The following is a 14,761-nucleotide window of genomic DNA, read 5'->3' as shown; positions in this document are numbered from 1 at the left end:
TGTAGACAGAGTCATTGTAAAAAGTTTTTTTTTTTTTAATTATCGTAGAGAGTGAGAGATGAGATAATAAACGAGCAGTCTAGAGATAATTAAGGATAATGGTTCGGTGGGAGCCTCAGACTCCCATGTAAGACTTACAGTGACAGAATCCAACTGTGGGACTAGCCATGCTTGTCGATTGAATATGTAGAGACAAACACAATAGCACAGACGTTTACTCACATCTGGAGAATGATCCAAGTTACAAGGGGAAATTTGAGAGTCTAACCACCATTTGCCGAGGCTATAAGTCAGCTCAACGATCTCTTTGCCTCAACTAATGCAATGGAGAAAAGTCAAATGTCTATCAAGAGATGTAACTAATGTAAACGTATTTCCTGATATTTGACGCTTTTATTTTGAAAACTTTAAGAATATTTTTAGGAAACTGCGCTCATATTTGTCAGTTAGTATCTGAAACTGATTGAATTGAAATCGATTTAATCTTTTTATCAGTATTTTTTCTCATTTAAAAAAAATGTTTTCTCCCTTATTTTGATTTTATTCTTTTATAAAATCCGGATCTAGAGTTTAAAAATCCACTGGCCGCACGAATAGCCTATGCTGGTCAATATGACTTCCATATTAGTATAGGGGGGATCAAAACCTCCCTTATTCTCTCACCTGAAATTTCTATTAATATCTATCTATCATAAATTAGTGGGACTAGGGTCTCCATGAGGTTTAGAAAGCAGCCTTAATGAGAATGTAAAGAGGAGACTGATAAAGAATGTGGAGAATACGAAGATGGAAATGAAAAGGAGTCGGAGGAACAGAGTAACAAAATACGAAGAGACGAAGAGCTAAGATAAGAAATATCACCTATTGCTGAAAACCTAACATCATGGGAATGGCCAAAATGGGCATGGTGCCCATGAATATGGGCCAAGAATCCATCACCATCCTCTTCATTAGTTGTCCCCATATTCAGGGAGCATAAAATAATCTCAGCCAATAAAACCCTCTGTTCGCATAGTAAGTGTCTGATTTCGGGGTACTAGTGAGCAAACCTCCTACACTCCTATACTACTTCATTGCTTTTTGTTGTTCTGTCCCTATTGTCTAGATTGGATGCCTTTCTCAGTGTGCAGTAACCGGATTATGTGTGTCCCTTTGTAACGCTATTAGTTTTATCTAATGCCATTGCTCCATGCTCAAAGGGACGCGAGTCATCTTCATCAAGGAAATTATACTATGAACCTCCATCCAAGGGGCACTATCGTCTTGCCACTCCATCAGACATCATGTCAATGTACACTCACTGTTCATATATTGAGATATTAGGGAGTCTGGGATGGAAACGGTACCGTGTCCTGTACCACAAAGATAAGATCTAAAGAGAGTTTTCTTGGATTTTAACAGAGATTGACCCAACATGTATTATCTTAAATACCCATTACACATCTGAAATTATAAAACCTAGTATGTTCTTCTAATAATTGGCATTGCCTGGAAGAAACGTGTGTCCTGTATAAGGTAAGAATAGATTATAGAAATTGCTCTCCTTTGAGAATTTTTCAAATTTTTAATAAGTTATTCATACTTAAGTTTGTATTTTATTTTTTAAGATATTGAACTCACTAAAGTCCAAATGGCCCTTTAACGGCTCACCTGTACTCCAACCGAGTACCTTCCATTGACGGACGCTTCCTAGCTTGCGCAGAGGACCACAACCACCAGACCGGACACCACAACCACCGCAGACTCCACAACTGCCGTAGCTTAACTGGAGTCTCGTTGTCTTCCTTCCACCCTGGATCAGATTCTGTTCCCCAGGAAACACTCCCATGTATTACTGTACATTCCTCCCCTCTGCTTAGGACATCATTGAGTTAATTGCTATATCAACTCAATTATCTCCAAGCGAAAAATATACTCTTTACACAGTTTTTCATAACTTCAAAACTATACATGCAATTCCAATAACATTTTCTGAACCAGCATAATTAGGCAACCAACATATCCAAAAATCATACGAATTGGTCCAGTGGTTCAGGAGATAGCTGGAAGTCACATTTGACCGACCGCAAGCATGGCTTTCCTGCCCAAAACAGTTCCACAGATTTGGGCTGTGCGGCAGGTCTATTCACCATAGTCAAATACTGTTCAAATAGGCATTGTTAATGTTGCGTTCGTATAGTCGAAGCGTCGAAGTTCCAAAGAAGGTAAAAGTTCAGCAGGTGTTCTTGCCATCGCGTATCCGATTATAGTTCCATGAACTCAACGGCAAAACACAGCTGACCGCGTTCAGCTAAATTAAAATGCCCGCTGCCATGTTCGTATGCACGAACGGCGGTCACTTTGACTACTTTGGCACTTTGGCTGCATCCAAAGTCCCACTTCAAAAGTGCAGAACTGTAACAGTACAAATTAAAGGGCCAGAAACAGTCTCCAAAATACAATAAGCCAAAAATGTGTTTTTAAATGACAATACCTCCCAGGGGCCATAGCCACAAGGCAAAAGGCTGGCCATTAGTCCTCTCCAAGAACAAGTGGCAAAGGGCAATTCGTCACATGCCCCATTTAGATTGCAGTAGAACCATTCGGTGCTACCCAGGGCCGTTTGGGCTGTAAAATCCAGACCTTGTTCATATTATGTAACAATGCCAAATTTGCTAACCAGGCAAGCCTGAATTTGGTCTGAACTTTAGCTAAACAAAACGCTGCAATTTGTCCTCTGACAGCACTACTGGCCTGTGGGGATCAATATGACCTCCATATCAGTATAAGGGGCTTAAAACCTCCCTTATGTCCCCACCTGCCATCTTACAGGTGAGTACATATCTTCTAAATAGTGAGCAGTCAGCAGCTGCTCGATGTAAATATAAATTAGCTGCCCAGTCAGTAGCAGCCCATTGACTGGGAAGGCCTTATCCCATAGGAAATAAACCTGCAGAATATCAGGGGAGATAACTGGCCCATATCAGTGTCCCCACCCATGGACACCCTACTTACTAAATGTGGCCAACATAAAATCCACCAGCCCCCACCCATTGGTGGTGGGCTATTAAATTAAAACCAGACAGGATCTAATGCCACACAGCTCCCACTCATGGGTGGTGGTTGGGGCTATTTATTTTAAAACCTAGGGAAAGCCTAATGTCCCCTCTAGCTGCCACTCGTGGAGCAGTGGGTGGGGGGCTATTTAATAATCAATGGGAGATAGACATGTTTTGCTTAATGTGTTATTGTCATTGACTTGCAAATCAATTTATAACTTTTTTGACATGCATTTTTTGGATTTTATTTTTGTTATTCTGTCTCTCACTTAAATGTTTAAAATCAGCAGGGGATCACATACTTGTTTCCCTCACTGTATGAAGTGAAGCCATACTTAGAAATGCTGCATGGATACTTGGGACAAGAAAGAATAATATTTTAAGGACTACGTTTATGTACCTGGTATACAACAATATTTATAGGACAATATCTGTTTTGTTACTTTTTTACACATTTAATTTACATCTCTGTTTTTATTTATCTATCTGGGGTTGGTGATATATTTTACCCTTTGCACATCCTGTTTTTTGGCTTTTTCTGTTGCATGTGGCTATGTAAGACAAAATATATGTACAGGTTGCACCAAAACTAAAAGTCCAATAGAATATCAGAAGTTTGGAGTATTCTTTACTTGTAAATTATCCTGGCTTCTTTAGTAGATCGATAAAAACAAATCTGAGTATAACAGCCTACAGCAGTACAATCCCCACTGACAGATATGCCACTCGGCATGTAGGTGGATACATACAAAGATACAAAATGCAAAAAATAGTGCTCTCCATAAAATTGTACACTAGTAATTATAAAGGTAAAAGTAACCTACTCACATTTGATGGAGCAATATACACTTGCTCAGGTATTAGTGCCTGAGTGGTACAATCCCCACCAGGGATATATTGTAGAGTAGCTCCTCCAAGGGGCAGTCCTTCCCAGGAGGCAGGTAGCAGGTAGGCAGAATGATGTTTATAGATGTGCCAGGAACAGTAAAAGATTGAAAAAAGAACTAAAACAAACTAAAATAACCGAAAAGCATAAAAATTAAAGAAATTGGTCAAACACATAGAATATGTAAGTGCCAAATATCTTTAAAGCTTCAAATAACTAGTATAAAATAACACAACACATTTTGTCTACTAATATTCCTTCCCCTCCTCTGTATATTTACTGTTCCCTCGCTTCCCTGTTGCATAAGACGGAGTTCTCAACTATAGCACAGACGTGTGCATGACTATACCTATATTGGGTTTACTCCGCTTCTGCACGTGACCCCATTGCAGGATATGTGGCTGTTTAACCCTTACCAATCCTTAATTTAGGATTTGCTATCGCTGCTATTTCTATCTACCTAGCCAGGCTCCTTATTTGCTTATTTTTCTAGGCTAGTTACATTTTGATTCTATCTCCAGTAGTGAGATTTAAACTAACGGTATTGGTCTAACTTCCTAATACATATCACTTTATCTGCGTTTTTGTACACAAGCACATTTTTTGATTATTTGCACTATATTATCCAATAAAATGTATTTATTTTCTTTCCCCTTTCTATTTTTTTCTCATTGCTCCTTGTCTTATGACATTCTGCAGTGATCTGTTACCTTCATCTTAGTACATCTTATCTATCCCTGTCCCTCCTGTTACACATTCTTTGTTTGTTTACTTGTTTTCATTTGGGGTTACCCACCGTCCATTAGTGTACCAGATATTGGCTCTATTCAGACTCTTTCTTTTAGTCTTGGATTGTGATACAGTTTCTTCTATCTACAAGGAGTGAACAGCGCAGATACTTATGCTAGGGATTGGAGTTCCGCTACAATTATCCAAATATATTCGGGGCCAATGCAAACCATTATCTGGAAATCTATTCACAAACTGGACTTTATATAGGACACAAGGTCACACATTTAAACTGGAAGAATGGAAATTTAGACTAAGGCAAAGTTGTTGTTTTTTAATGTAAGAACAATCAGGATATGGAATTCTCTGCCTGAAGAGGTGGTTTTATCAGAGTCCGTACAGATGTTTAAACAGCAATTGGATGAATACTTGGAAAAACAGACTATTCAGGAATATCATGTTTGATAGTGGGGTAATAGCTACTTGATCAAAGGATAAATCTGACAAGAAGGATTATTTTTATTTTTTTTATTGACAAAATATATAAATACAAACATTTTATTCAACTTTTTGAAATGACATATGTAAGAATATATCGAATAATATGCGAAAGAGACATTCACACGTAAATCACAATAAACAGTCTTTCTCAATAAACATTAAGGGGCCTTCGAAGGGACACTTCCGTCCCGAGCGCGCAGCCCGATTGCTGATTGCTGCCCGATTATCGATTGCCGATACACATGACAGGAGGACTGACGTATGACTACAACAGAGGAGGATTCTCCTCGTTACTGTTGCACCTACGGATTATCTTTACAACAAAGTGACATCTACAAACATTACTGCAGTCTATTTCCACAACAAGAATAACTGGGGTGAGATCCACCAGTTTTTTTCTTATTATTACAGTGCACTGTTCTGCCTATTTGGATTTTTCACTATAATTTAACTTTTTTCTTTTTTCCCTGTTTCTTCTTTTTTTCATTTTTCTATTTTTCCAGTGTTGATTTTTTCACCATTTTTTCTATTTTTTAATTTCTTCCTTTGGTCTCAGTTTTTTCTGTGATTGAAATCCACAGTGCATACTTAACATCATAATCATTGAGTGGTGGTTCCACCTATGACATTTCTGTCCCATACACATGGGATATATGGACTGTACATAGATGTAAATAGTTGTAGATTTGTATATACCATGAATTTCTGTTATGTGTACCATACATGAATTTATTGCGAGCTCATTGATTGCTATAAGTCTTTATCTATTCACATGAATTACACACAGCTGGTGTACAATAAATTCATTTTTTTCTTGCATACCTATATATTGATTTTTCTCAGTTTTTCTTGATACATGCATCTTCCCTTTCCCATTTCTCTTTGTTTTTCTAAAATTAATAATTTTTTTAAATGATCCAGTTGAGACAAAACAACACTCACTTGGCATAGAAACCCCCTTTTTTTAGGTAGTGTATAGTTAGAGCTGAAAACAATTGGTTATATCAGGACAATTTAGAAGAAAAAAAAACAACTCACTCTTATTTAACCATTAATCTCACTTCTTTTTTTCCTTTCTTTTCCCCTTCCCTCCTTTCTCCCCCTTTTTTTTTTTCTTATAATAAACAATTTATAGCTAGCTAAATAATAGATATTTTTCCTTGGGCCCTGCATGAATATTCTGACAAGCTTTGACCAACCTATTTCCCCAACGTTTTCATCCTTTTGAAGATATTTAGATGCTTTAAAAAAGGTGCATCAGCAACTATAACGCACGAGTTAGACTTCTAAGCGAGCAAAGTTTTTTGGAATACTATATTTGTTCAGTCTTAATAAAGAGTAGTATTTAAGATTAATTATATTTTCCTTTTTTTTTTTTTTTTCCTTAAAGGTGGGAAGATCATTGTATCAGGATTCTTTAACTTTCCTTAAATTTGTTTAGCTAACCATTTATCCCAGATTTTTTTTATGTAAGAACAATTTCTGTCTCACTAAGTGATAGCCTTTTTCTATTAGGCATTGGTGAGATATCTGATTTTTAATCCTAAACCATTATATTTCCCCCTGGTTTGTTTATCTCCACATATACACAGAGGGAGGAATTTAAATTTACACCTGTATCCTTGAGTGGGGATCATACCACTTCAAGCGCTATCAGAGGAGACAGGTTTTACGGCTCCATTACACGTGCCTAATATCATGTAGGTCCCCCTAGTGCTGCCAAAACAACTCTGATGCACCGAGGCACGTCCACTAGACGTTTGAACGTGTCCTGTGGTATCTAGCACCAAGACATTATCTTATAAGTCCTATGCGTTCCGATTGGATTTGTTGTTCCAGCATACCTTCTTCCCACAATGCTGCCATGTCTTCCCCAGCTAAACAACACACATGCACCCGGCCATCCACCTGATCTTAATTTACATTTGAGTTATTGACATAATTTAGGAACCTAGCTTTTCCAATGTACAGATTATCCAAATAAGTCCTTTTTACGGGGATTGTAAATTTACTCAATAAATGATAGATTTTGTATCAAAGTATATGGATTCTATTACTTGCTTTATGAAGTTTTAAGCTGATTGGATAACAGTTTTTAGACTTACATATATAATGACCGTCTGATGTGGGAGGAGATACTGCTTGTTTGAGAAAGCCCCTAGAGGAGGGGCGAAATGCATCACGTGACCACGTGATCGGGTAACGCGGAAGTGACTTTCACACATACACCGAGCGAACGGACCACATGCAGAAGGAGAAAGGCGGCAGATTCTTCATATTCTACTGTATCCTGCTGCATCCAACCCCCATCAGTGTGGTGAGCTCACGGTGGACTGTTATCCTATTGCTGTTTTTAGCTTCTATCTAGATTTAATAAATATTTACTTACCTGACACCTGGGTCACAAGACCATGTATTAAGGATCCCACGCACCCAAGGGGCTGATCCTCCCTGGGCGAGAGAGCTCGGAGTGGGGCTTTTACCACTTCCTATTTGTGAGTTGCATTTTTACTGAGGGCATTGATTTTAATTAATTGTAAGTACTTTATTGCACTAGGAGTGCGTGTTCTGTTTTTTCTTTTTTCTCCCACCCTACAGATATCCTGTGTATATTCCTTCAGGTTACAAGTATATTCAAGATAATTATATATTAATGTGATATTTATCACATGTAGCATACCGCTGTTTTTATCCAGGTGTATTGATTTGCTCTGAAATAAGATAGTGTATCTTATGTAGAGTTAAATTCGGCTTTTGTAAAATCTACTAGATTATTCTTTATGGATGGTTAAAGGAAATGATAAATGAGCTGGTTTGAAGGTTATTTGAATTGAAAATAGCAATAGAATAGGATAGTATATGCCTAAGAGGATTCTAGCCAGTATTGAAAGAATTAATCAGGATCTAACTGATAGCCAGGATATTACGACTTCTAGCTGCACTCTGAGGAATTCTGTGTTCTGTGTGAAGGACCCTCATAAATTGTGTAAGTCTTGACAGTTGGTTGCTCTTAGCCGCTGGATTTGTTTAAACATTGCCATATTTTGTATACCTATGTTATACTAATTTTTCAGTGATTATTATCACGCATGTTACATATTATTATTATTTTATTATTATGTCACAATAAATTTTATTTTTGTAATCAAATTGTGATGTATTTGTATGGAGTAAAAATCCTCTAAGATGATGACGTTCTCTAGGATCTAAGAGAATTAAAATAGTGGGTCATTCTCAAGATATCAATTTTGATATAATAAAAATTATTAAATTAATTTTTGATAATTTTTATGAAAATATTATTTTAATATTTATCACCCCATAAATATCCCCACAGTACCAACAACATGTTAATACAGGTGTGCAATATAAAGTGTAGATAAATGTAAATTTAACAGAAATGTTCTAATTAATTATTGAGACATATATAGCAGAGTACAGATTGCTGGTTATTTGGCTTTTTTCTAAGGATTTTGCTGTATTGGTTCTAGATCAGGTCGGAAAAACTGTACAAAGACCTTGTCCATTACCAGGATTACCCTGTGCCTTTCAGGCCCTTCTACATCGTATCTAGAAGGTATTTCTTGTACATTGTGAGTTATATTTTATGGATCGGTATCGGCAACAGAGTGTTCTGATATGTCTAACTATTTGAGGCAGCTTTACATCTGGAAACAAGGAATATCCACCCAGGTCACCATATCATCCACGTTCTGAAACTTTTATTTTAGCCAAGGTTGGAATTTAGCCACATTGATTATAGTGAGTGCATCGGTTATTATGGATTTTTTTATTTGCCCTTTTTTGGGGCTGAAAAAAGAAGATTTTAGAAGAAAGAACACATGAAATTGTAAGTTTTTTTTTTTTTTTTTTACAGGTACTTAGTTAATGGTCCCTCCCTCATTATTTTTAGGGTGAAGGGCGGTAGGTAGGGGTTTGTTTTTTTCGGGAGGGGGGTGACTAGGGGTTTGGGGACCCCTAGTCACCTGGGGGGGTACATTTTTATTTAGGGCCTCCACCCGTCGCTCAGGGGTGGGGGCCAGGGGGAGGACAATATGTCCCCCCGCTTATTGTTATTTAGGGCCCCCACCCACCGCTCAGGGGTGGGGGTCAGGGGGAGGACATTAGGTCCCCCCTTATTCTAATTTAGCGCCCCCACCTGCCGCTCAGGGGTGGGGGCCAGGGGGGAGGACAATAGGTCCCCCCCTTATTCTGATTTAGGGCCTCCACCCGCCACCGCAAATGCTTACAGCTGAATCCTGGCTATGTTTGTATAGTTTTTATTTAAAATTGTATACAGTGTAACATTCTTCATTCTTCCACTGGGTAAGTATATTAGTTCTTAGGCAATACTGTGCTTCGGAACTGCAGAACTTCGGCAACTTTGGAAATTCGGCAACTTTGGAACTTCAGCACTTCGGAACTTCAGCACTTCGACACTTCAGAAATTCAGTAATTTTGGAATTTCTGTACTTCGGCAATTCATCTATTTGGACATTCGGAATGTAATAGTAACTGTTTCTACAATTACTTTACACTGTAATTCCCGTGTTGGGGTTATTTGCTTTTTAAAAAGTTAGGCAATTTGTCTTAGGAAAATGGTAGCTTCTAAAAGGGAATTATAACTCCAAAAGAATAAAATATTAATAATATTGAGACCTTGGGAGTCCCAAACTCCCATATCATGCTCCCACTAACACACTTTCACTAACTCTGGGAATAATCAGTGCACACCGATCACTTATATAAGGACACTCATTATAGCTCGTATAGGTTTGCTCATATGTTGAAAAAGTTACCATCACGTCAAATCTTGAACAAATATATTTAAGAACGTTGAAATCATTTGAGTCTTTGAGAATATATTTATGAAGAATTCAAAGAGCAGAGCTCAAACATGGTGGCGTTAATCTGAAATTACTACAATTAAGGTGAAATATGTATATCTGTTTTCTTTTATTAGAATTTAATGGTGTTTTCTGCCTTATTTTGATTTGTTGTTTTTATGTCATTTACATTCTAATTAATTATATCATAGAATACTAAGATCACATTGTGTGTCTCTAAGTATTTACTGGAAGACTTATTGAAGGAAATTATTCAGTATTCTTACAGTTGCCAAATAATAAGGCAACAATGGATGAATATCTTTCTTGAATAAGTTACTGTCAGTATTTTAATTTATGGTGTGCCATGCTCAAAGTCTGTTTAAGATTCCTGTATTTATTAAGATGAAAATAAAATTTGCTGTTATTGGACAATCATTGCCACACATTATATTTATGACATCATTTGCTTTTCTTTAGGTGTATTTTACATAGTTACAGAGACTGAAAAGAGACATTTGTCCATCAAGTTCAGCCTTCCTCACATTTGTTTTTTGCTGTTGATCCAAAAGAAGGCAAAAAAAAAAACCCAGTTTGAAGCGCTTCCAATTTTGCAACAACTAGGAAAAAAATTCCTTCTTGACCCCAGAATGGCAGTCAGATTAATCCTTGGATCAAGAAGCTATCACCCTACATTGAAAGATTATATCATTGAATATTCTGTTTTTGCAAGTATGCATCTAGTTGCTGTTTGAACATATGTAGGTACTCTGATAAAACCACTTCTTCAGGCAGATAATTCTACATCCTTATTGTTCTTACAGTAAAAATTTATATTTTTTTGCTTTAGACGAAATCTAATTTCTTCCAGTCTAAATGCATGACCTCGTGTCCCATGTAAAGTCCGGTTTGTGACTAGATTTCCACACAATGGTTTGTATTGGCCACAAATATATTTCTATAATGTTATCATATCCCCTTGTTAACCTTTCTTCATAGCTGATATGTTCCATTAATTTTATCAAATTTGTAGCCCGCCTCTGCACTTTTTCTAGTGCCATGATATCCTTCTTTAGAATAGGTGCCCAAAATTGCACAGCATATTCAATATGTGGTCTTACCAGTGATTTATAAAGATGCAAAATTATATTCTTGTCCCGAGAATTTAATGTTTCATGCATGACAATACCTTACTGGCCTTAGCCACTGCTGATTGACATTGCACATTGTTGCATAGATGTTGTCTACAACAATCACCAAGCATAAATAAATTGCTAGTACATTCTTGACCCCGAAGTGCATATCTTTGCATTTTTCTTCATTAAATTTCATCTGCCATTTGAGTGCCCAGTCCCCCAGTCTATCTAAATCCCTCTGCAGCAATGCAATATGCGAAATTGCTCACATTGTATTACTTTACAGTTTTGTGTCATCTGCAAACACTGAAACATGACTTTCAATGCTTTTTTCAAGATCATTTTGATAGCTTTTATGGAAGACTCCAACCATACGGCTGAGAATGGATTCATCCTCCTTGGTCTGTCGACCATTCCGTACCTTCAAGCTATTTTCTTCTCCCTGTTTCTGGCTGTGTATGTAGCCACTCTAGTTGGAAACACTTTGCTTATTGTAGCTGTGAGACTAAATACTCAGCTCCAGACCCCAATGTATTTCTTCCTCTGTAATCTCGCCTTCATTGACATCTGTTTCTCCTCTACTGTAATACCCCAACTTTTGGCAAACACTTTAAATAAGGATGTAAACATTTCTTTGTTAGCATGTGCGACTCAAATGCTCATAGGTTTAGTTCTTGGCTCAACAGAATGTTTACTGCTGGCAGTCATGTCCTTCGACCGGTACGCAGCTATCTGTAAACCATTACACTACAATGTTATAATGAGGAAAAAATTGTGCATCTCTTTAGCAACTGGATGCTGGGCAGTCTGTATTATAAATTCCTTTGCTCATGTTATCCTAACTTTTAAATTGCCATTTTGCAGGTCCCATCACATCAACCACTTTTCTTGCGAGATGCCTCCATTATTTCGAATAGCTTGTACTGACACCTGGTTGAATGAGATCGCAATGTTTGTCTCTGCTGTGATTATTGTGACATGTTCCTTCTTGTTAACTCTAATTTCATACAATCATATTATTAAAACAATAGTAAAGATCCGGTCTACTGATAGACGGCATAAGGTTTTCTCAACCTGCGCATCTCACCTCATCGTGGTCAGTCTCTATTACACTACCATCATGTCCATTTATCTACGCCCACATTCCGCATACTACCCCGAAACAGACAAAGACGTAACCCTTCTCTACACCACGGTTACACCACTGCTAAATCCCATTGTCTACAGCATCCGAAATAAACCTGTTAAAGGCACAATAAAGAGAATCTTTATCAGGAAAATATTCAGATAATAATTAATAACAGGGTATTGTGAATTATATCATTCAGATTTCTAAAAAATAAAAACATACACTGTTTCCCAAGCTTTAGATACACAGATACACCCTGATTCGTGCATGTTTCTCCTCTCCTGCCCTATTGAAGATCTGAGGAGAGCTGAAAAGAAGAGCCTTAGCTTGATATTGGAATTATCCAACACCACTGTCCCACCTTGGACTTCACAAGATACTGAAGTGGTGATGGTGCTAGGAATCTGTATATCCAGCATTTCAGCTTGAAACATTGCACACCCAGAACACCTTCCCTGGCTGCCTCAAGTGATTTCTGGTCAAAATGTATGTCTGTCATCGGCACACACAGGACACTGGTGAAAGATATAATGAGCTTCGATCATGCAGGCAATGTCCTTGCAAGGGGCAGACGTGCTCTCTCCTCCCTTCCTCCCACTGTGCGCTCCCTCCTGTCTCCCTCTGTTATGGTCTTTATTTTTTTTAAATAAATCTTCTCCCTTCACCCATTTTTTCCTCCTTCCTTTTCTCCCTTACCCATCACAGAGCACATGCATGCACTCTGAGCTGGTTATACAGTCCATTCAAATCCTTTTCTCCGAGCAGCATATAATTGGACCACAGAGAGGAAGGGAGAGGAATGTGGCCAGATGTTGGAAGACCCTCTCTTGGTGCTGGATTATATTTTTATTTAATTTATAAAGTATAAGTGGGGACCTATAAACTAGAGCAGCATAAAGAAAATCTGCAAAATATAGGTTTAGAGTAACCCTTTAAACACGTTATTGTTTCTTAACATGGACCTGTCTATGCTAACACTACATTATCTAATGATCTAACAGTTGTTACTTAACCAAGGCTGTAATGCAAGCATGTCAAACTCAAAGGCTAACACGGGCCAAATAAACAAGGTTTACGTTTATGTGAGCTGCAAAAAACAAAAACTTTAGTTTCCATAGAAACATTTATTTAGAAAAGTACAGTATAAAAGGGTGCCTAACTGTCACTGGACGTCCTCACGCTTGTAGGGCTTCAAAGTAAACAAAAGAGTGAATTTATTTTAAGGAGACGTGCTTTTATATATAACTAATGTTTTGGTCCAGCTACCTTGACATATTAAGAAAAGTTTTGTAATGGGACTGAGATGGTGATATGTTTGAGAGTGACAGACTGTTACACAGCTGTAAAAAACAAATTACGTTATCTTGTTGATTTTGCAGTCCTATGAGTGTGTTCTTCACTTTGGCAAACTTGATGATCTCAGCCAGTGGCGTACTAAGGGGGGGGAGGGGGCCACTCTCTAGGGGGGTGCCTGGGGCAGACTGTTATATATTTTATTTTAAACTGTATCTTTAACTTTTATATTATCTTTTATCTTTTATATTAATATATATATATATAACAAACAGTAGTGATGGTAGCACTCACGGTCTTCAGTTAAAAATCTTCTTTATTTGACAAGAATTAAAACATAAGGTCTAGGATCAACGTTTCAGTCCTCTCTCAGGACTTTCATCAGGATCAATCATTAATATTAAAATACACGTACAATGATATTGATTAAATATATATACATAATTTTCATTATATATATTTATATATAATATAAAAAAATATGTAAATACGTAAAAAACTAAATAAAAAAATAATAAATATAAAACAAGGATTGATGCTGGTGAAATAGCTCAGTGGGCTAATGCATCAGCAGAATCTGTTCTAACCCTTGGGTAGCAGGTTCAAATCCCGGCAAGGTTGATCCTTCCGAGGTAGATAAAATGAGTACCATTAAAAAAAAAAGGGAGTAACTTTTGTTCCTTTCCTGGTAAGTTTTATCCTGCAATCCATGAACCAGTTTAGTAGCCCTTCTTTGAACTCTCTCTAAGGTATCAATATCCTTCTGAAGATATGGTCTCCAGTACTGTGTACAGTACTCCAAGTGAGGTCTCACCAGTGTTCTGTACAATGGCATGAGCACTTCCCTCTTTCTACTGCTAATACCTCTCCCTATAAAACCAAGCATTCTGCTAGCATTTCCTGCTGCTCTATTACATTGTCTGCCTACCTTTAAGTCATCAGAAATAATCACCCCTAAATCCCTTTCCTCAGATGTTGAGGTTAGGACTCTATCAAATATTCTGTACTCTGCCCTTGGGTTTTTACGTCCAAGATGCATTATCTTGCACTTATCCACATTAAATGTCAGTTGCCACAACTCTGACCATTTTTCTAATTTACCTTAATCATTTTCCATTTGGCTTATCTCTCCTGGAACATCAACCCTGTTACATATCTTAGTATCATCAGCAAAAAGACATACCTTACCATCAAGACCTTCTGCAATATCACTAATATATAAA

General features: G+C 37.4%; 1 protein-coding gene across 1 annotated transcript; it reads left to right on the top strand.

Annotated features, from left to right (window-relative positions):
* Nucleotides 1-11,471: 11,471 nt before the first annotated feature.
* Nucleotides 11,472-12,407, top strand: LOC134582705 (olfactory receptor 2G6-like). The gene has a single exon (XM_063439349.1). The coding sequence runs from the start codon at nt 11,472-11,474 to the stop codon at nt 12,405-12,407; it is 936 nt and encodes a 311-aa protein (XP_063295419.1).
* Nucleotides 12,408-14,761: the final 2,354 nt, after the last annotated feature.

Source organism: Pelobates fuscus, chromosome 13, assembly GCF_036172605.1.
Source record: "Pelobates fuscus isolate aPelFus1 chromosome 13, aPelFus1.pri, whole genome shotgun sequence".
NCBI lineage: Eukaryota > Metazoa > Chordata > Amphibia > Anura > Pelobatidae > Pelobates > Pelobates fuscus.
This window is presented reverse-complemented; position numbering and strand designations above follow the sequence as displayed.

What these genes read in the sequence shown, in the direction of transcription:
- LOC134582705 (XM_063439349.1), top strand. Translation starts at nt 11,472, where the DNA reads ATGGAAGACTCCAACCATACGGCTGAGAATGGATTCATCCTCCTTGGT.